This window comes from Cydia pomonella, unplaced genomic scaffold (genome assembly GCF_033807575.1).
Source record: "Cydia pomonella isolate Wapato2018A unplaced genomic scaffold, ilCydPomo1 PGA_scaffold_162, whole genome shotgun sequence".
In the NCBI taxonomy this organism is placed as follows: Eukaryota; Metazoa; Arthropoda; class Insecta; order Lepidoptera; family Tortricidae; genus Cydia; species Cydia pomonella.
In genome coordinates this window covers 226,969-251,077 of record NW_026907804.1, presented here as the reverse complement: position 1 = coordinate 251,077, position 24,109 = coordinate 226,969, and the positions used below count along the sequence as shown (strand labels likewise).

General features: G+C 39.4%; 1 protein-coding gene across 3 annotated transcripts in view; it reads right to left on the bottom strand.

The window, feature by feature from the left end:
* The window catches only part of LOC133533412 (sodium-independent sulfate anion transporter-like), a 37,258-nt gene that overhangs the window by 7,291 nt on the left and 5,858 nt on the right, over window positions 1–24,109 (bottom strand). For 2 of the 3 annotated variants that reach the window (XM_061872387.1, XM_061872386.1), the window contains exons 2-6: window positions 5,843–5,925; window positions 3,785–4,416; window positions 2,447–2,618; window positions 1,749–1,766; window positions 205–534 (exon numbers count right to left, since the gene is read on the bottom strand). In XM_061872387.1, coding sequence (XP_061728371.1) covers window positions 205–534; window positions 1,749–1,766; window positions 2,447–2,618; window positions 3,785–4,416; window positions 5,843–5,924 — 1,234 coding nt within the window. In that variant the 5' untranslated portion in view covers window position 5,925. The remainder of the gene's footprint in view (window positions 1–204; window positions 535–1,748; window positions 1,767–2,446; window positions 2,619–3,784; window positions 4,417–5,842; window positions 5,926–24,109) is intronic. The other variant, XM_061872388.1, reaches the window with a different exon arrangement.

Sequence of the window (24,109 nt, the reverse complement as noted above, 5' to 3'; positions counted from 1 at the left end):
AATGTATTGTTCATGCCACTAAATGATGTATGTCATTGTAATTGTTGTATTGATTTAAACACAGGCCAACTTGCAGAATAAATTTTTGATTTTTTAATTTCACGTCTATCTGTCACTTTCTTGACAAAATGTACGGGATTTGATATTGGCCTTCAGTTTTGTGATGACAGTTAGGCGAGTAGCTCAGGGAACGGGCACACGTACCGGTGTAGATGCCGTTGAAGGGCGTGCGTACGCCGGAGCCGTTGGACACGACGGAGCGCGCGAGCGAGCCGCCGCCCGGGTACGCGCCCATGAACGAGTTGGCGATGTTGGACGTGCCGATGGCGATCATTTCCTGCGTGGCGTCGATGGTTTTGCCGTCCGAGAACGCCTTGCAGATGGCGATGTCCTCCAGCAGCACGATGAGCGGGATCACGATGATGCCGGAGCCCATCTCCGAGATCATCTCGAGGAAGTCGGCGGTGGAGTTGTCTGCGCGCACGTAGCTGACCGGCGGCAGCGCCGGCACCGGCACGCCGGACGGGATCGAGCCTGCACACACGGCGGGTTACGTCGAGTCACAGGTCAACAATAGCGGCCGCGGTTGCACCACAGTGTCCGAACCGATAAACCCGGCAGTTGTTACCACGGGACAGTTGTGAAGCCCCATTAAGGCTGCGTTTCCACCAGAGATGAGCGAGGATGCATAGCGAGGGATACGTTTGTTAAGAACCAATAAAATCACCTCACCTCCTATCTTCGCTCAGTGTAGCTTTAGTCGGCAATTTTCTATTGGTTCTTAACAAACATATCCCTCGCTACGCATCCTCGCACATCTCTGGTGGAAGCGCAGCCTTACGCGGTTCGAGAATCTGCATGCAATATTCGATACATTGCTAACTAAAAGTACAATGAATTCAGTCGATCGACCAAATACCGCAACGTAATGAAAATCACATGAAAATTCTTGAACCGTCTAATTGGGGCTTTAAACACATCAATAGTGTCATACAGTGTAAGTCTCTTTCAATCACGTGGTGTTAAAAAGTGACAGTTATTGTATCTGGGTAACCGTCCATAATACGGCTGCAAAGAAGCAAGTTTTAACCAAGGGTACCTATTATAAATATAGATATGGGATACCAAGCAACAAACTCCCACCAAAAACATTTTCACGTAAAATGTTGCCAAGACGAAACCATAAGCCTCGCACTGTCACAAAGCTATGAGATCTCTTATAGAGCCAAGCTTCTAACTCTACAAGACCTAACTTCATAAACTCTACACCTTAGTCTACATGGCTTGACCGTTTCGCTACCATCACATAGGCGTAACGTGAAAAATGTTTTCACTGATCATTACCTACTTTTCTGTCAAACAATAGTTCTTCCAGTAACGAAAGCGTCAAGTCACATATTTTGACTAAGATGTAGAGTTAGAAGCTTGGCTCTACATGAGATCTGATATCTTTTTGACAGTGCGAGCCATATGGTTTCGTCTTGGCAACATTTTACATGAAAATGTTTTGAGCGTGTATAACCTATCTATAATCTATAAGTATATAGTACTAAAAGTTATAATGACATTAGTTTTAATGAACTAAATTTCAGACGGTGTGGTGCAACCGGCCGTGGCGATAGTGAATAGGCCAACACTCGGTAGATAGTCGCAGCAAGGTGGATGGAAGACGATCGTCTCTACTGTCGCTACTCTACTGTATGGTGGTCATGATTGGTGATATGAGGCTGATCAGGTGATTTACTAACCGCCTCTCACGTTATCAGCTGACAGCATAAAAAGAAACATAACGTCAGTTACTTTGATTGTTGTTTGTCCTAGAAACTATTCTTATGATGTGGCAGGTCAAGACGCACACCTACCTATAGGTATATTATGTCAAAATAATATTCGATCGAGTGAACTTTATGTAACCGTGAAAATGTATGAGACTATGACTCGTGCAAAAGGTTAGGTAACTGTGTCATTACTATACATGGTTAGGTACCCGATTACGTAAAGTTCGCTCGGCAGACAATCGAATTGATGATATATATCATCCTCGGCCCAATTTAAGAAAAAAATATACTCAGCGTTACTTTGTTGCTGAACTAATCTTATAGATTTATAGATTTTGGTTTAATTTTATAGTTGATAAATACTTAAACATGTTGATATATTTTAAACGACAACTATCGCAACCAGCCCCAACTCGCTATCATCCAAACAAACTCACGCAATCAAATTTTACGACATCGATAGGATATATATCTGTAAATTTGATTAATGACATTGCGATTCTTAAAACACTTAGCCTCCGATGCGTTATGAAGTGGGGTATTCTTATAGAAAATTATTTTTCAGTAATTATCCGTAATTTATAGAAAAAAATGTAGTGTCCTAGTGGAAAGGTTTCGTTCGGCCGTAGGCCTTCCGAAAGCAGGACACGGGGCCGGGCAGGACTCACCCATGAGGCGCACGGGCGCGGCGCCCTGGCGGGACACGAACCAGAAGCCGAGCGCGCCGGACGCCACCACCACCACGGCGTTGCGGCACGTGCCCAGCAGCCAGCAGCAGCGCGTCGCCCAGCGCTGCCGCGCGCTCGGCGCCTCGCCGCCCAGCTGCACCATGCCGATCCGCTGCGACACGCCAACACTAACATTCATTACACTCCTCTCCGCTCCGACACCGTCCTCCGAGCCACGCTCTTACAATACAGATACTCTATATTGCACAGCTCAATACAACAAAACAATACAGCAACACAAGTAGAGGTTAACAACAGGCGGTCTCATCGCTAAACAGCGATCTCATTGAGATTCCGGACAACCTTGCGGTAGTTAGGCAACAGCCTTATCACTAATCACAAACGTATTAACAAAGTGGTCGGCCAAATATAATTAGTGTTTACTTTGTGTTTCGTTTAAATATCTTGTTTCTTTGTATTTTTCATTTGTTTGTAGTTTCGCAGTGCCTTGGTAGTAATAATATAATGCACACAGCATACTTGAATAAATTAAAAAATGATTACATGTTCACTACTAACATTATAACAACGTTTTAGAAAATTACATAATAGGGACCAACTAAACACGAATTAGGCACTTACACTAACCTTTTAAACTACTAGTAGTACTTAATTACTAATTAGTACTACATAAAATAATACCAGCGCAAATAACTGTCTCAGATAAAAAGACACTTCACAATCAATCAATTTATGTACAGACAAAAACGGCGAAAAACTTTGAAAGAACTCCGTCTGGGATATTTGTTTGTAAGAGAGAGTGATTTTATACTGGATTTAAAGATTCTTAGTTACACCATAACAACAACAACTATAAAAGAGGCTTGAAAAATATAAATATAAAAGTGGTAATTATCTAATCGTCCCTAGATGGCGTAATCGATACGGGTCTTTTCTTCTAGCACATTGTATTTTATTTTATATTATTATCTATTTTTTATCCTATAACAAATATATCCACATACATGGATGAAACTAATTTGTTTAATTAATTGTAAAACCTCTCGATTTAAGACTCGTGTTGCTGTAAACAATTTGCAAAGTTTGCATGTGTGTTTGGGATAAATATTGCAAGCTAAATCAGACCCACATCCCATTATACGATGAGCTGAAACTGAATTCGTGAATGTGATGAATTCACGAAGCCTACACACAGTTAGAATTGTCTCGATTAGTATTAGTTGCCCGTTGGAAGAAGAGTACAGTCAGAGATAAAAGGTTGCATCAAAAATGTTATTTTTTGACAAAAACTTTTTAAAATACATATATATGAATCACCCGCATAGAGAGCAGCAACGCGATGCAAATGAAGCCGAGGATGGGGTCCCAGAGAGCGGCACCGTGCAAGTTGCGAAACACCGAGATCCACTGCTGCAGAAACGTGGTGCCCGTCACACTGATCGCGAACAGGTCCTTGACCTGGCTGGTGGCGATCATCAGCGCCACGGCCGATGTGAAACCCGACGACACCGGGCCCGACACGAAGTCAATCAGGAAGCCGAGCCCCAGCACGCCCATCAGCAGCTCCACGAGCCCCGACAGCATGCAGAGCAGGATCGCCTTCTCGGTCACGCCGTTGGCCACCTGCCACGTGAGCAGCGAGGCGATGGCGGTGGGTCCGGCCGGCACGGCGCGGCAGCCGCCCAGCACGATATACACGAAGCAGCCGATGAACGAGCCGTAGAGCCCGTGCTGCGGCGGCAGGCCGGCGATGTTGGAGTAGGCGAGCGACTGCGGGATGACGGTGAGGCCCACGGTGACGCCGGCGATGAGGTCGCCGAGCGCGTCCTGGCTGGAGTAGCGCGGCAGCCAGCTCGTCACGGGCACGCGCTTGTGCAGCGTCTTGCGGTTGAGGCGCCGGCGCACGGCGGCGCGCCAGCCGCCCGCGCACTTCTCGGACCCCGCGTTCACTGCATGAACAATAATACAAACCAGAAATTATTTATTTACACTGATCTTAGGGATGTTACAATACATTGTGTTTCAGTTCATGTATCTTGCATGCAAGTGTGCAAATATATACCTAGGCAATAAAATGACAAAAAATAAATATAAAAGGTAACTACATCTTTTGATTGAACTCACTCGCTCTTCAACTCACTGATGATTTACCTCGCTCAGTAACTCATCTATCGCTTTTGCTGGTCGCATTTCTTAAATTATTCTTCTGAGAGACGTGAGCAGTTTTGGTAGTTAGATAGTTTTTTTCTGTCGTTTCGTTTTTTGAAAAATGATCAAAATTGTATAAATTGGCACAGAGGAAACTGCCAGGAGGGTATGTGGCACTTAAGACCATTGTGAGTTAGCGGTGATAATGACTCAACGAAATAAGTATCTTATGTTTTTTTAAGTTTATCGCGAGGTGTACAGCGAGCGTGTAGAGCCACTAGTGTTTTTTATACTAGTATACAACTTACTATCCTGATCTTGACTATCCTGAGTGACGAGTACGTGGTGGCTGCAGTTTGGTAACCTCTCATTATACGCCGGTCGCTCGTTGCACTTCCCGTGTCGCAAACAAAACATGTTCTAATCAACTTCAGTTCCACCAAACAATTATACAAAACGCGATCTAATCTTGGCAATAAATTGAGTAAGCGTGCACGTTCAATCAGCCTCGAAATTGACTAGGCATTGTATACCTATTGAAATTTTAGTGTTACCTACCTACCTAAAATAGCGCGAGTGTTAAAGCGTATCAACTTGTGAGTAGCTGCGATTGCTTAGCGAGTTAGACTTTTAGGGGGACCAGTATATCTTTCATCAACTTGATCGAGCGAGTCATAGGTTTTGCGTCCCGCCTGCAACTGGTTAGCTATTGGAATTACATTCCAGATCAGTAAAAGCGGCAAGGTCGTCGTCGGAAGCTGCGCGCTGCCGCCGCGCTGCAGGCGCTCGGCGCGGCGTGTGCAGCGCGGCCCTGAACTTGACCGCCGCCGTAATGTACGGCCACGCGACACGGCGCAACGCTCCCGGCGCATGGTGCTTGACCGACGTGCGGTCTGCAGCCACTCGTGCTGATTGTCGGCGATTAGGCGGTGAGAGGTGACAGGAGCCGATTGCCACTTACGTAGTTAAAATAAGTTTACCATAAGCACGGCGGTACAGACCTTAGTCTCTTCAGGTTGATTACAACTCGAGACGTCTCATATGCACATTAACTGTTAACGAGTCTTATAAGATAGGAACTAATACGACCTCGGCGTTAACTTGGCGCATCTTCAAGAGCTCTGGTAACCGACTACGTGGGTACGAGGGACACACATTTTATGTTGTATGTGAAGGTATGATGTTGTGTGTTGTGTTGTAAATATATTATGTTGTTGATGTACTCACGTATGTAGTCGTTGCTGGCGGTCTTGTCGTCGGGCGCTGGCAGCGAGCCCGAGGAGGCGTTGTGTTTGCGTCGCGGAATCATCCTGGAATAGAAAGTCGGCGTATAAGTAATGATACCTACATATATAATAAGTATATACATACCTAATACATACAATACATTCACTTTTTAAGAGGCAACAGGAGTGGTCATTTCTCCATACAAACTGTTTCGTCCGTGGTTTTTGAAGCAAGAGCAATGATTTTTTTAAAGCGCTAGTACACTTCAAATATTCGCAAAAACGGCGTAATTTACTATATATGGTATTCAAAACTGACATGAATTAGCCTAAAAAACAAAACGGTCCTACACAAACAATTTTATTACTGTTTAGTTCTTAAATTTTCGTTACATTTGGTTTAATTTTGGAGGAGGAAACAGTCGAGTTTGAAACATCGTTTATTGAGATTTTTACGCAGGATTTTTCGTCTAACCTGGTGTTGTCCTTATCGCACTAGTTTTAGGTGCCGCTTCCGTTACTGGGACGGATATATTCACCTAAAATATTTAAATCTCAGCTCCCGTATCTTCTTAAAGGCAGGCTGCCTAGTCCAGGGATGCTAGCCGAATGGTCCAGGGATGTTGGCCATGTGTCATATTTGTTGACATCTTGGTGACGTAGTCAGACATGCTTAATAGCAAGACCATTCGAAATATTAATATATACTCGTTGATGAATTTCGTTAAGGTAATGTTTGTGGTTCATATCTTATATCTTATGTTTTTTTCAAAAAAGTGGTAGCCAGTAGACGTATGTACTAGTACCTATATTGTTTTGACCTCTAAAGCAATGATGCGTGCAGGTATGTGACCGTTTGTAGATCTTATTTCCTTGAAAAAAGTTCTACTAATAATTCCGAATTGTTGCTACAGCAATAATACCACGTGACGTGCAGTTATTCGATGTCAATGTCAGTGGCAGCTATCGCTATCTCCGTAATGACGTAGTCGTTAAGCCTGCAGGTGCGACATCGACAGAACTAATTACCGGTGTGAGGGTGGAGTCACTCGACAGTGCCTCGCTCGTCGCCTACAATCTATTAGCGGAATGAGAATCAACAATTAAACGCCAGAGCGCCTCCGGCAGGAACCCCCCGCCTCCCTTATGTAAATAGATTTGTAGCAAATACAATAATATACACTTTGTTCAATTAAATTTTAGGATACAAGGGTAGAAATTTACATTTTGGAATACATTTAAGATACGTATTGTTTTGTTTGTTGTTATGTTAACATTAGACCAATTAGGGATTAAATTTTAATATTCGAATGTAACTCTAGTTGCTGCGTAACTGCAGAGTTACATAAATCGATGATTGTTTAAATACCTATGGGTAGGTACCTACTTACTTTTGAATTTTGTATACGAACAGTTGCTTACTACTATATTAAATGCAAAATAATCATATCCTGTTATTCCAGTCCAGTATGTTAATTGCAAGCACCGTTTGTATGTGCATAACACTTGAGGTCTGGGTGAAATTCAAGATCTCATTGTTGACACTGTTTTCCATGATACCAATGTAGCACTTTGAACTTTAGAATGTATATTTGACTGTAGTATCTCAACTCCGTCCACATCTGATGGCTAATCACAAAGCAGAGTTACATCGTTTCACTGCCAGTCAAGTCTGACCACCGACTAGTTCTTAAGTCTGAGCACATATAGTTTGTACTACTGTCGGTCGGGATCAATTAAGTCTAGATAAGTTTACAGGCGACGAGGTTGTCGTCTAGCGAGTCTGCTCCGGCGCCGGCCCGCCCCCCTCCCAGCGCATCCCCCCCACTCCCTCCTCCGCCGGGTCCCGTGACTGCGCACAAGGAGCTGTTGTCGTTTAATTACCTCGTCGTAATCAAGTGATCACATTGCGCAACCTCAGCGGGTTCACGCTTTCTCGAACTAACGACGGGTGACACGGCCAACACAGTATAAAACGCATGTTTGTTATGTTGTGCTAACTTATTACGTGTGTCTGTCTTAACTATCTACATTAATGGTTTATTTTATTTTATTTCTTAGGAAAACTTACAGCTAAAGTAATAAAATAGGTTTCGAAATAAAAACAGTAGAGTTTGGCACAATGCTGTGTGTAACTTTGTTTTGGAATTTTGCATTTATATCTCTGAAAACGAATAAACTTTTTTTGGATTCTTTCAATTTTTGAAATATAGGTGTCGTAACGTAACAAGGGTTCCAAACCTGAGCGGCGTAATTCAGATGGCTCCTTACAAATGCGAAATAGACAATTTTAATTTATTCTAAATATTCTAATCTTTAAAGGTTCTTACACTATCTTACGATAAAACCAAGTGCCTTAAAAGCTTTGTTGACTATTGAATCAACGTGCCGATCAAAGATCAACTTGTTATCCAATGAATAGGCAAAAAACTTTTCCCAAAGTAGTTATCACGTCCTAAACTATTATCGATTTAGAATTTAGTATTTAGCTCGCGTAAGTGAGATAAAGAGTTTGTCTTATGTTTAAATACCGACCTTGTTCAGTTATTATGTAAAATATAATTGAAGGGATGTTTACAAACATTACTACATTGGGCATAAGTTTCCAGGAGATCAATATATCTAAATTTCTCTTTTAATAATATTGATTAAAGCTTGATTTTTTGAGGCGAGACAGATATATTGCCACAATTGTCACAAGTTAGATATATCTTTATTTGTTTCTAGGCTCTTTATTTTTTGGAAAAAATATGAATAAACCTTTGAATTCAACCCCACCAAGATTTATACAAACTAAGATTATTCGGGGGGCATAATTATTTTTATTGTAACAGTTGTATGATACTTCTTATTTGTAACAGTTAAGTATATATTAATGGCGTTATTCATAAACTTGGTTAAATTTAAAATGCCTTTGATGATTGTTTGTCCTTGTCGGCAATATTGACATACAAATGTTTGTTAGAAAGTGGGAAAATTTTACAGAGGTTTGCTAAGTTTTATGAATAAGGGGGTTAGCTTGCACATTGTCAATAAATGATATGATTTGGAAAAATGAGAGTATGGAAGGTACCTTCCATAAATGAGAGATTATATTTTTTTCATCCACATATTTGCAAACTATCACACTTCTCGTATGGGCATAGACTAAGGTTGATAGCACTTTTGATTTTTAATGTACAGTTGCACAAACATCCATTGCAGGCGGTATTACACCGGAAGGAAGGAATATCTTCCACAAACTATGACATTTCTCGTATGTGCATAGACTAAACTGCCAATAACCTACATCAACACTATCAGGCCTGATAACAGACCCGATTTCGGGTAAGTATTTGGCCCAAACAGAAGTACAGCTACATATGTATGTATACCTGCAAGTTCATTAGTGTAAACGGTATCGTTGTTAAAAACTTTACTAGATTTACAATGTTTAAGCAAAAAAAAACAAATTCCACCTGAGGTCGCCACTACCGGTACGTGTTGCAGGCGGCCGCAGCGAATCGTTCTCCAAGGGGTTAACTCAAACAACGAGGGATTGCGTTACTTGGAAGTGGAAGCTATTGTTCAAAACGGAGTGAGTCACTAATGACCCGGTCACCGAACAGTCCGGTGCGGTAACGCGGTCAGCGGCAGATATCTCATCAATAATGGGTATATAGTAGATGATCGTTAATTGGCAGCTTGGCGGGCAGCGTGGTGGTCGCGATACAGACGCCGCGGCGGTGGCTTCAGACAGAGAACTACATATGTGCAATGGCTAGAATGATGTCAAACTTCACTAATACTGCGTTGGTGTTGGACAGTGGCAGCTAAAAAGGACGAGGTGTTAAAAAGACCTACCCACGCTTTTTATTCTATCAACAATAAGGTTGTGTTTAATTTCTTTTGGACACCTATTAGTTTGTTAAGCAACTTCGCTGCTAACTGGTCTGGCAGCTTATACTAAACTTTTATCTTAAAATTTGAATTAACTTATCGATTTATATTTATCACAGTAGACGTTTGGTATTACGTAAGTAAAGGATTGACTGCGGGTGTCGCCCGGGGTGGATAGCAACAGGAGGTCGGAATGCGGGCGCTCGCCGCCGCCGGCCAAAGGCAACGAACACCGCCGCGACTACAATAGATCGCCGGGTTTTTACAAATAGCACTCGTCGTCGGCAGGCACAGGGCGAGAGGGCCGGCGGTGACAGGTATAAGTAGGCCGCTCGCAGGTAGCCCATATGGAGGGGATACTTTTTACGAATATGTATGATCATCCTTCTAGCGCTGTCTCGGCATTTTTACGAATATCAATTTTTCCGTATAGAGGAAATTCCCGAGCTCAGGTACCCGTACCTATCGTGTTTGGGTCATATTGTTGCACGATGCTTTTTATTTTTACACGGCTTTACCTAAATGGCATGGTCATTTAGTTAGAAGGTCTTTAACTGATATTAAGATAAGCTATAAAGTGACTGATACAATACTCTCACATATTACGTCAAATCTTCGATTAAGTTGGTAATCAATAATTCACTAATTAACGCGCAATATTTTTAAATCGTGGAACTCCCGCCTCGTGTCAATTAAGGCAGTAAATATGCCGTAACAATGGTAATTACGAGTTCCCAGAGAACGACCGATTCAAGTTACACCATTGCTTTGCATTGTCACTGAGTATGATTTATTCCTAATAATCGAAGTCATTGTCAGCTTGTAATGGCTCCAAATTTAATGCCATTAATAACGAATTACTACGCTTTACTGTGTCACTATGTATTTGGGACGACACGGAATGTAGAAAATTCGGAAAAATCAATTAATAAATATATCTCCTATTATATTATAATGGACATTTAAAGTATAAATCCTATTGCAGTTACCGGTGGCAGATTAGCTATGCTATGTTGATGATCGCGTTGCATAATACCTATGTATGCAAGGTGCATGAACCACACTGTACCAACTGTTGAGTTTCAAATTTGATATTTTTATTTAAGGTAATTTTTTCTTATATTTTTAAATGTCGGTACTACCACCTATAGTTATGCAGATGGGGTTACTTTTCGGTGTAGTTTGCAGTACCAATAATTGGTTTTGAGTGCCAGTTATTTAATTTGTATTATGGATTCATCGCCAGCGCAGTAGATTTAATGCGTGTCGGCGTCGCGGGCCATCGCCTGCAGTCATTGCTCGCTAACTAGCTAAATGCGCTTAATGCCCCGATTCTCATTACTAATGATTAAAGCGATGACTGAAAATCCTATAATTAAACAAGTCCATAGTAAATATCGATTACTTGCTCGGCAAGAGCGTCACGATCTGTCGCGGAGCAAATCTGCACACGCGTGAGCACGACCAATTGCGCGTAATGAATTCAATGAAGCGTGCCCGCCGCGGCGACATCGAACTATACGATACGATTGAGTCGATTGACACTAATGCAGGGCCCTTATTCGACATGCTAAAAGTGACGTTTCGTGTTGATTTCCATTTGATGTGAGAAATATTGTGACTTGTCGAATTGCTATTATCACCACCTGTCAGTGAACAATATCCACACTAGAGGCGGGGCGTTGTACCGGAATAGTTTTTGGAACAGGTTATTTGTAATAGACTACTTTTAGCTTGTCGAGTATTTAAAAGTACGGACTTTGATTTCTGAAATAAAACAAATATGAAACTTTTATCACCTCGTACCTCCATTCTTACCGTTACTTTAGGTAAAATAAAATTTTGTTAACAGATGGTCGTCTGGGTGTCTGTTGTATCTAAAAATAATGTAATAATATATAACAAAAATATGACAATAGATTCATAGCCTTCACTCAAAACGTCACCATATTTCCGACCCTTACCGAAATAATAAGTCGATATTTGTATAAATAATCCTTATTTGTAAGACGCCTAAGCACGGCAAATACGTAAACTGCCTATTGCGGGTCATACTCGTAAAACTGGTATTTTAGACGTACTTTTGGTACGAGTAACAGAGACGTACTTTTGGTACGCAGTCCCAGCTCTAGTCAGGATTCTAGTTGTCAAATATAAGCGTGTCGAATACGTATTAGTTAACTGTCAAATGAAATTAGATCAACGGTAGACTTTTTTGTCGATGGGTATGGCTGCCATGCTTGGATTTATGACATTTAAAGGGGGATCCTAAGGCAGAGAGTAGTTTTACCTGTACGATTTTGATTCTTCTACTGGACGCAAGATGGAGTTAGCTGCCAAATTCCGATCAGGCTGACGCAACTAGGAAGAAAAAAGTTTTGTATGGAATTTGTTTCGCAAATCATTGCCAACGAAGAAAAAGAAAACGTCAGTGCTATTCTGTCAAGTTTACATCAAGTCTACTGTCAGCCTAATTGCTTTGTTTGTTTTGAAGGCTTCAATGTTTTGTTCGGGTATTTCGTGTAATTTCTTTATTGTTTAGTGCAAAAATCGAAAATAGTCAACCGTGATCAGAGTAAAGAGCGAGTTTGTTACAATGTCAGCGAGAAAACGGTTTACTAAGTGTGAAATATGTGGCAAGCGAGCCACTCGAGAAAATCACGAAAAAAGGGATTTTATGGCGAAATTTCCCTTGGATGAAGACTGGTAAGTATTGCTTTAGATACTTTTGACCTTATTTTGGGTCAGCAGGCTATAAACACATCGAAAATTAGATATTTTACATTATTTTTCGTTGTGAACTAGGGATGTACTATAACTATCGATAACTGTAGTTTTATTTGTATATCAGTGTAAATAATTAAATTAAATATGTGAAATTTCCTTAGAACTAGCATGCAATATGACCATAATTAATTCGTCGAAGCTTAATAATGCATAAATTATCTATCACTTATGCATTAATGGTCATTAGTTAACATATTTTTTTTATCTAGTGATTATTAATCACATTTAATTTTTTTTTTTATGGTCTAATTTAAGTCCTGTCTTTGTTTGTAATATGAGTTTTTCTTTAGTAGTGCACAATAAAGAATTTTATTATTATTATTATTTAATATATTAACCTAAAATGTAAGAAAATTAATCTCTGTTTTTATGATAAATAAAGAAATATTATAGGACATTATTACACAAACTGACTTAGTACTAAAGTTTGAATGGCATGTGTTGTGGGTACTTAGACAACGATATATATATATATATATATATATATACCCACAACACATGCCATTCATACTTTAGTACTAAGTCAGTTTGTGCAATAATGTATATATATGTACATAGACCTAATTTATAAGTATTTATAAATACATAGAAAATACCCATGTCTCAGGAACAAATATTCATGCTCATCACACTAATAAATGCCCGTTCCAGGATTTGAACCTGGGACCATCGGCTTCATAGGCAGGGTCGCTGCCAACAAGGCCAGACCCGTTCTCATGATTAACAGACATATAAATACATAAAAAGTTAAAGCATTGATAAAGGGTTGTTGATAACTGGATGCCGAAAAACATGATTTATAGATGCATATTAGCGCGAAATAATCAGTTGATCATCTCATTAGCAAACACATGGAATATAAACTGTAGATAAAGTCATGTTTTTCCAAGGCTGTATGTTTTCAGATGCAGGCAGTGGGCCAAATTTGTTGGAAACGAAGACCTGATACATCTTCCCATAGAAAAGTTACATTTATTCAAACATGTATGTGCACATCATTATGAAAATCAAGCATTTAATAAAATAAAAAAACACGACTTAAAAACTGTATTAAAATAATTCAGGTCCACATTAAGCCCGACCAGATAGTAGTCCAATTAAGAACTATCCACTTTATAACATGCAACTTAAATGTGGACTCGATGCTAACCTGATTTCGAGTACAAAATTTGTAGACAGGAGCCTATGTTGTTGTTATGTTAGGAGCTTATGTTGTTTATTTTATCGATATCGATAAGAATCGTAAGCGTGTAGCGTACTACACTATTTAAATCGCTTATGTTGCTACTATGGTTCTTTGACAGTTCTTTGTCGTACATTTTGGTACCTAATGATTTGCGAAACAAACTGATTCCACTCGCTAGTATGGAAGTCCCGTCTCTTAAAACGTAGTGATTATATGCTCTTTGACAATGACATGCAGTTGCGTCGATGTAGATCTATCATAAAAACGTACATGTGACGCATGTGACAATTGTCCAGGATGAAAGAAATATCTTGACAATTAACATAAAGCAATACAATACCACAAAATGTCAACAAGAAAACAGATTTATTATAAAAGTACAAATTATATACAAAGCTTCATTTTAAAACCAATGGTCGTGGGTTCTAACCCCGGCTCTTAACAATGTGCATCTTGTATCATGTACCGATTGCTTTTCAGTAAAGTAAAATATATTATCATGAGGAAGATGGAGTAGCCCCAATAAGGTATATTTTCCCCTCTGGGTTAGAAGGTCAGATAGTAGTGAGACAGGGAGATATAGTGAAGAATGCGGATAAACAAGCATTTATTGTGTTGTTAGGCTAGTTCTTTTTTTCAAAATTTGAAAACGAACGCAACAGCATGCTCAAAACCCCCTGTGAGTCAGAATCTGTTAAATTCAGGCTTAAGACGAAACAGGAGCTGAGCCCGTACACAAATTTGAGATTTTTAGGTAAAAGGTAAAAAATATCGCCGTCGCGCTGACGAGTGTGGCCCCCGTACCTAGCTAGAGACTATCCCTTGTGTGTGTAACAACAAACCAAATTTTAGACAAATATGATACGTCTTCTTCTTCTTTGTCGTTGTACTCTTTGCAGAGCGTCGTGGTCAACTGCTGATATCAGGCGCAGATGTTGCTTGCCGTACGATTTCTCGCCATTTTTCGCGGTTGGGGGCCATTCTGGCAAATGCGTTCAGGGGACCCTTCATGGCAGATTTGATTTGGTCAGTCCATCGCATAGGTGGCCTTTTGCGCGGTCTTTTTCCGTTTGCTCTACCCTGCACCACTAGACGCTCTATGAAGTCGTTGTTCCTCCCCGAGACGTGACCGAAAAAACTGAGTATGCGGGTCTTTACGAGAGTCGAAAGGCGCTGCTTGATACGGAGTTCTTTAAGGATGGAGACATTAGTCCGAAACTCGGTCCAGGATATCCCCAGCATTTTCCTCCAGCACCATATTTCTAGGGCGTCTATCGTCTTCTCCTTTGTCTTTCGGATAGTCCAGGTCTCCGCAGCGTATAAGAATATAGGAAAAACGAGGGCCCGTACAAGCCGAACCTTCGTGGTGATTGTGACGTTTCGGTGATACGTAGCCTATACGTAAAAACTAGCCAAGACAAATCCTTTATAATTTCAGGATTTTCTTCACAGCACAGAACATGGCACCCATATAGATCTCAATTCCGTTGTCGGCGAGTCAACAACGACACATATTCTTAATATTGAACTTAATTGGCTCTCATTTCACATTTATGTTTTAAATTAATTATAGGCATAGACATACCATATCCTATTGTAAGTACAAAGTTTCAGAGCAATCTAGCAAGTCATTTTAAAATGAGAGCGTAACTACATTTGTATGGAGAACCGAATTTGCTGCGGACGCACAATGTAGCATAATCGGATTAGGACCAACCTCGAAATCTCTGTAACAGTCATGAAATTTATTATGTATATAAATTAAAGGCCCCGTTTTCATGCCCAAACCATTTAACATTTGGGGACCTCGAGGAATCCGAACCATCTTGGAAAATGTGTACCATCAACACAACAGTCAACATTAAAACTTATTAAATTCTACACAAAAAAGTCCTCGATATCTTTGCAGAACAATACATCTTGTTATAGAGAATACTTGCTGAATCTAAGTTTAACGCTTATACACTTCCAGGGGACATTCTCTTAAAAGGAAACTCGGAGGAATATGAATTCTATTTTTAACTATACATTTGTACGTGGTCTACCCCAATATTAACATTTTACTCTACTGTGACTAAACCAGAAAGAAGGGTTAGGGGTGTAAGTACTGATGATTCAGTACACCCAGTAGCTAGGTATTAGGATACTGGACGGATTTTTTTAAATGACGTATCGTTAGATTCCTCTTGCCATTCACAACCTACTTTTACTTGTTTTATTAAAGAAAAATCAATACAGCCGCCTTGAGAGGACTCCGAATATTAAATCATATTTTTTCTTCTAGCGCCTAAACTATTGAGCGGAGTACAGTAAAACAGACATCAGTAGATCCACAGTTAGTATACAAGTGCTATGCAATACAAAGTTACTAAAATTAACGGAAGAAAAAGGTTTAGGGCTAAATAATACGTCATTTAAAAAATCCGTCCAGTATCCTAAGCTACAGGGTGTCCTGAATCCTCAGTACTTATACCCATAACCCTACTTTCTGGTTAAGTTGCAGTCAAGTAAAATATTGATATTGGGGTAGATTATGTACAAATGTATAGTGGAATTTTTATTCTTCCAAGTTTCCTATTAAGAGAATATCCCATGAAAGGGTATAAGGGCTAAATCTGGGTTTAGCAAGTATTTTTTAAAGCAAGATCAATTTTTTTCGCAAAGATGTCTAAAACTATTTTATGTAGAATTTTATAAGCTTGAATGTTGCCTTACACGATTATTGAATAAAGAACGTAGATTTAGAGTAAAACGCGAATTTCTCCTGGATGGTCCACATTTTCCAAGATGGCTGCGGTTCCTCGAGGTCCCCAAATGTCAAATGGTGTGGGCATGAAAAAGGGGCCTTTAAGGGGCGTATATACATACCAAATTTCATGACTGTTCAGACATTTCGAGTTTGGTCCTAATCCGACTGTGCTAATGCCACTATGTACGTAAACTGTAACTGTACTGCGGACTCAACCTTCACGTTATAATTTTTTAAGTATTAACGTTGACATAGTAACGAAAATAATAAACACGTCAATTGAAGTAAACAATATTATTATATGCAAGAAAATTTTGCAAAATAGGTACATTAATGATTAATATGTAAAACACCATTAATTATTGAATTATAATTATGATTTTGTGTTAAAAAATATGAGACCAATTATACAGCCCGATTACACGGGCTACATATTAAAAATGATTATCATGGAAACAGTAAATATACACAGGTGAACAAAGTTATAGTAAAATAGGTGCATAATTTCAGAGCTTGCCTGGCCCACCTGTACCACCTACCATGACCACGGCCGTCTCCTACTATTATTTTTTTCTAATACCTATGGCCTTACTAGCGAATAGTATTCCATGTTCTTGATCCAGAATTTAAACCCTTAACTACATATTTGTGGCACTTGGGGTTGAATTTGAAACTCTAGGGCACTAGCGTGGCTCTATGAGAGCGCCTTATATAGGCTTCTGGTGACCAGAGGATCAGCATTGTTAACCAGGGCGGAAATGCACCCAGCCTTCTGGGCACCCTACCGAGCGACCAGAATATAGGGCAAATATTTTATGTATACGTTTTTGACTTAAGTGTTTTTATCATGTTTTATATTTAAACTTACAGATGTCGAACTACCAGCAAAGTTTTTGAAGAGGTGTAGTTTTTATATTTCCTGGTACCAAACTGATACAGGAAATTGGAACATCAGTAAATAATCTACACCGAAGACAATGAAATATAGTCACATAATACTTTAATGTTTTATTTTATTAAAGAAATCGGTAAAAAATGTGTTTACTGAAAAAGATAAATTTTATTTTATTTGTAGTTGAATAACAAAATATGTATTTAATCTCCTTTTAACATAGGAATTCTCTTTGTGTAGGTACATATAAATAATAGGTACTTAGGTCTTGGTAAGTAATATAGACAGTACAGTAGGTCTTATCTTAATAATTTGAGATCTCATACATGCGTTCCGATATATCTGATGGCGACTGTACATACAATGGGGTCGCGTATACGAGTACAAAGAGCATTAAAATAGTTGTTGATAGACCAAGTGAGCGAGCTACTATGGTACCTATCTTTATATCAATTTTATGCATTATGTAATAGCGCAATACAGAATTTTTTTTTTGACAAATGTAGTATTATTTTTATAGTAATAAAGGTTATTCATGAACCATCTCGTAATTTAAAAAAACGGACTTTATCTCTAAATCATATGCCTTATATTTACAGATGTGTTAGGTTACAACTTGGTTCGTGAATGTGGTTTAGATTTAGAAGCAACTTGAGACTGGGTGCGGAGTAAATTGCATCAATTTTTTTTACAATTTTGAGCGTTTATAGGAGAATATGTGGAGCGAGCATTATTCAACGTGTAGGTGTGGGTTCAACAAAAAGATCGCATGTCAATAGTTCTTTATTGTCGTTAAAATTCAATTAATAATCGCCTTTATCGACCATCAACTGTGTGGTCACTTTTTAATTGATTGACGTTGTCAGGTACAGTTTCACTACTCGCCGCCGCATTGTTCATAGCGCATTACTTATCCTATCGAATACAAGATGTCGCTGATTCCTGTAAACTTATGTTTAAAAAAAAAGACGCTTTACTCTATGCCATATATTGTAGGAAAGGAAGGGTATTCCCTGTCGTACGTCAAAAAATCCAAGATGGTGCCCAAGCCCATGGACAATAAAGTCTAGCAATAAAATCAACACTTGTCAAAATTTGACATTAGCAATCCACAGTCAGGTGACAATCAAATCAAACCGAACCACTTCGAGTTCAGAGCCATTTCAAACTATATAGTAGTAATAAACAAAGTTGATTTTTGTTTGATTATTTTTTCTATGAATGAGTTTTGATTGTTCCAAATGATAATATCCACAGTTGATAGAATCAACACTTGATACAATCAACATGCGATAGAATCAAGTGTTGATTTGATGTGGACGTGAAATTTGACAGTTGTGCATCTCGAATAAGGCCCCAGCGTTTGTAAACACTTCCTGTACCCTCACCGCGAGTTTTAGACGCTAACGTAGTATTTAACGTAGAGTCGTAAACGCTAGCGTCTGTCAACTCAATCGCAGTGCATCTCGCTTGAACCAACGTCGTACTGGACAGAGATGCATGGTTAGTTTACGCAGTCGCTAGCGAATATGTTAATGCCAAACTCGTGGTATGGATACTCAGCCCTGTTCAAACAATGCTTTTAATCAACAGGCTTAATCTTTACTTTTGAAAATTTTGGATGAGAATTAAGTATTGCGGAAAGCTCATAATAAGAAATATTCCTTGTAATAAGGTGGAAAGCGACTGGGTTTTGATCCATCTTCTTCTTTAATTTAAGAGCAGGGCTCTTGTCGGTGCAGCTTGATGAAGTTGTCTCCACCTTGGTCGATCCGAAGCCAGCCCTTTAGTGTCCTGGTTCATACATGCTCCTTTACTTGACTCATATAACTTTTTCTTGGTCCTCCCCTCCCTCTCCTTCCATTTATTTTCCCTTCTATAATGTTTCTGATGAAGTGGTTCCATATGGAAGTTGATCCATACATGTCCTAAATTGCAGTGAAATTGTAAGAATCCGCCTTTTATAAACGGCGACGCCGTTTGTGAAACTGCCGAAGGCAAATTGTAGAAGGTCCGCATTTTGTTAAATATGTACCTAATGACATTAACAGTGCCGTTTGCAATTTGCCGCGGCATTTTGGTCGAATTAGTTCTTTAATTTACCACGTGTGGCGCAGCACACCAAAACTATGAAAAACGCTGGAGTTCGTCGGACTTATTCGGGGCGCGAAGAGGGGGAGGCGAAGCACGGTCCCTACACTCGGCTTCGCAGCTTTGGCCGATCGCCTCTCTCTTTCCAGCGCTCCGTCACAGCAGGTGAGGGCTGCTCTCCCTCCGTGCTACCGATTTCGCAATTGCTCTCTAGGGGTAGGACAGACAAGTCCACGTTACGTATTACGTAGCAAGGGTAAGGTAATCCCCGGCGCTTGTCGCAGCGTGCAACGTCATTGCACATTGTCGGCATTCAGCACCGCACCAACGCGGATCACGGGATGGCCGGCTGTGCAAACACACTCAGTCTCCAAACAACAAACTTATTTGCGTTCGCACTTGAGCAAGCACTGATGAGTAACTTCGTTACACTATTAAAATCATCCAACTGCTAAATGATACGGGGCATTTACTTGTTGACTTGCGGATCATGTTTACCTGAAACACGGTTCAAGGAAGAGATGTAACTATACTATTTCCCACTTATTGTAAGTTTTATAATTACACAAAAAATTGGAATCATTGTTACAGGTATTGTTTTCCGTGGTTACACCTATATTAGCATTGTCCAAACCTTCGGCCGTGTACGTTGGAGTATGCCGTTATTGCCTCTGCGAGTGTACGTACATGTTTGGACAGGACTGGCTAAATGTTTGCTCGTGACACGTAAGGGTGGTCGTCCGTGTTCGCCATACCGCCATTTATCTTTGGATTTCTCTACGTTCATACGTTGGCTTCATTTACAAAACGAATCGATAAGTATCTGGGGCCCTTTTCTCGAACGGTATTAGACTAATATTATTAGTCCACGAACTGTCAAATTGTATGGGTTACCATGGCAACACAATAATATTATTAGACTAATATCGTTCGAGAAATGGGCCCCTGATAGATACTTGTTTTCGGTGATAACTTTTCTTAATGTTTTATTAGATCGATTGCTGTATTATTATACACTTTTCAGCGAATACATATTCGCTGTGGCTGCTGAACATTCATGCAAGGATACCTACATCTAGGTATGTACTATTACACAAATTAAAAGCACATTCATTATTAGACCAAATGAAATCTATTCAATCTCGTATAAACATAATTTAATTAAAAAAAATCTACTATTATAGTAATCACGTAAGTACTACGAGTAAATGGTAGTACGTAGTAGGTAGCCAAGTCAGATTTGTACAAAAGGTGTGGATTGTTTAACGGCAAATGTATGAATGTTGAAAGGGGGATTTTTAAGAGTTGCCGAGTGGTGAGGGTAACGCATAACGGCCAGGAAAACGCTAATTGCGCAAATAGCAGAAAAACGTACAGCATCGTTATTTCCGTAGTTATAGACATATATCATCTGTGAAGATTCCAGTGTCTCGAGTGCGGAGTGTCGAGTGGTACTTCGCGAGCGACCACGTGTCGCCGAATTCCTCGTCAGCCCACGACCGTGTGAAATCAATACACAGCATCGCTCGCCTGAAGGTTGAATGTTTACACATACACACCCTCCACACATACATTACACATTTAACGTTTGTTAATCTCGTCTTTTGTGGCTTGCTGTATTCTGTCTGTAATAAGTAATTAACTAACAATTGTAAGAAAGTTTTAAAAATGTTGTAAAATACATACGTTAATTCATTTTTTAGTTTTTAATATTATAGGACATTATTACACAAATTGACTAAGTCCCACAGTAAGCTCAATAAGGCTTGTGTTACTTAAAGAAGAGGGTACTTAGACAACGATATATATAATATATAAATATTTATAAATACTTAGGTAAATACATAGAAAACACCCATGACTCAGGAACAAATATCCATGCTCATCACACGAATAAATGCCCTTACCAGGATTTGAACCCGGGACCATCGGCTTCATAGGCAGGGTCACTACTCACTAGCCCAGACCGGTCGTCATATGTGCTTTTGCAGGTAGGTAATTACATATACTATAATTGCTGGTGTCAAGTTGTTGGATGTCGGGTTGTTGAGACGGCAGGCCACTGATCGCTACAAGCCACAAGGGATGTGTGTCAACAGAGCGGACCTACCTATTCAATCAGCCAAGCGCGATTGTCACGTGTTTACTTTCTATGAATCTAATCAGTGTCCAGCATTGTTTCCGTGCGGATCGGAACAAGGTAAGCGATTGGAGAGGTGTGTGTTCCCGCGCGGCGGGCGGCGGGAGGGGCGCAGTGACGTCACGCGGCTCCCAGGCTCCAGCGGTGCCGGCGGGACTGATGGAACTTCAAGGCTTGCTTTTTTGATCAACTACCAGTATTCTGTTTGATCTTTCTACCAATTTTTGGCAGGGAATTTCTTTAAAAAAAATTAAGGGAAAAAAATAAGTAGGCAGGTAAAGTTACACATATAAGGTAGGTACGAAGGCTTAAAACTCCAATTCTAAGACTCGATTCTATAGCTATTATTTTTATTTTTAGAAGTTTGTAGAACATCAACAGATCTTACCTATGTTTGAAAATGTAGGTATAAGCGGAGTATTTAATTAAATTAACTCGTTTACGTCACCTACCTAATAAATATTTAAATTAATTGTACCTAAACAAAAACCTGCGACAGTCGTTCGTGATTCGCTAAAAATAGGGGCTATTTGTTGTATCAGAGCAAGAGCCGTAACCACGACAGACACGCGAGCTATTTTATTATTTACTGCAGTAATGAAATATCGCGAGTTCAACTTGAGTATTACGCATGTACGGGTGGCTTCTGCCGCGAGCCGCGACATTATTTATCGTATTCCCACTAACGTTATTAGGTGAACAGATGCTGGAACCTTGACGTGTACACCGAGCCGAACTTTATACAAATCCGTTCAGTACGGTGTTTATTATTTTACAATATTCAGAACACCTAAATCAGTTTCTTTTACCCCAAAACACTCTAGAAATAAAATTCAGGTAATTTCTGTAAATGTAACCCGTGCCGAGTGCTGACCGACTGACCAAATAGTTTTTTCATATCAACCGCATATACGAGTGCTATTACTGCATGTTTAAATATTATTTTATAAACAATCTCCATGCGAACAGAAAACAAACAAAAAAAATCTTTTTAGATTTTGTCAAAGTGTTTTGATTAGTAACAATATATAATACTTATGTATTTAGAGAGTATGCGTAGGTAGTTCATTTTTTAAATAGTAGAATAAGATATAGTAGATACCGATACCCCTATAAGTATTATTGTGTTATTTTTACCTATTTAGGAAATTGAGACTAAACTAAAACTAGAAATTTAACTACTAAAGAGTTCATGACATTAGGTACTTACTACTAATCTAACCTAAATAACGCCCTACACTAGAAATTCACCCCACGACCTCCCCGACGCAAAAGTACCCATGACACTCGCCGCGTTGCCACGTTGAACCCCTATAATGGAACTGGAACCGGTAATGGGATATGAAACCACAAATTTTGTAAAATAAGTATCTAAAACTAGTTTATAAACACTGGCAACATTTTACCATAAACAAGAGTCATAGAGCTTCTTAAGTTTGATGTTTCATTAAAATTGCTTTATTTTAAAGAAACGCCAAGGCAAATGTTTTCTGGAACTACAAAAAAAATCAGTAAAAATTCTTAACAACTCCGCTAAGAGAGGTGTGTACGTATTTTAAATTATAATAAATTATTTACTTCATGTAAATTAGAATGTGTTTTGTTAATTGCATTTACCATGAGATTAGGTATGCAACACATAATGTTGTTGCTCCAGAGATGTAAAAAAAAAATTGCCCAATCCCATTGTAGCAGCTGTAAAACTGCATACCTCATATGATGGGACAATATATTTTATACAATGATGCTTGCCATGCCGTATTTTTATGTTTAAAGAATACACAAGTTAAATGTAGTTAACAAACACGTCAACATGCTGCGTGTAGTTTTGACATTAGCGGCAGCAATGCAGTCGGCAGTCATGTCGCGCTGCAATACTGCTGAAGTAATGCTGGTGCAGTCTGAATACGAACGGTACCTTAAGATCTTGTTTAGACGGCGCGCAAACCCGCATGGGATTCTGGCTACATTGCGGACTATTGAGGTTAATTAATACATTGAATTCTGCCGACCGATCAAATACCGCAATGCAATGAATCCCGTATGGAACTTCTCTCATCATCTAAATGAGCCCTAATATATTATAATTGATTAATTAAATACATTTATTTTCAATTAATATCGATTTCCCTATTCTTATTCTAATATTTCAGATCGCTAGGGTCATGTACTCATGTCCCATTATAGGGGACTCATCACTGGTTTCTTTCCAATACACATTACACATAGTTTTAATTTGTTGATTATATGGAAATTAATTACAGTATCTTTTTCTACAATACGCTTGAAACATAAAAGACGGATAGGACATTCAACTTTTAACACGCCAAGGAGTAGAATTTTTACATGTATCAGGGAATTGTCACAAATACTACAAATTTCCACTTAAATGTCCCATGACTGGTGCCAGTGGTGCCATTACCATACAATCTGTCATTCAGTATGTGGTTTTTTAACGTATGAAAAATAATAACTGACATCTTCAGTTTAGTAGTTTCATACAATTATCTTCAGAAACTTTAATTATGTAAGTGTTATTTCATT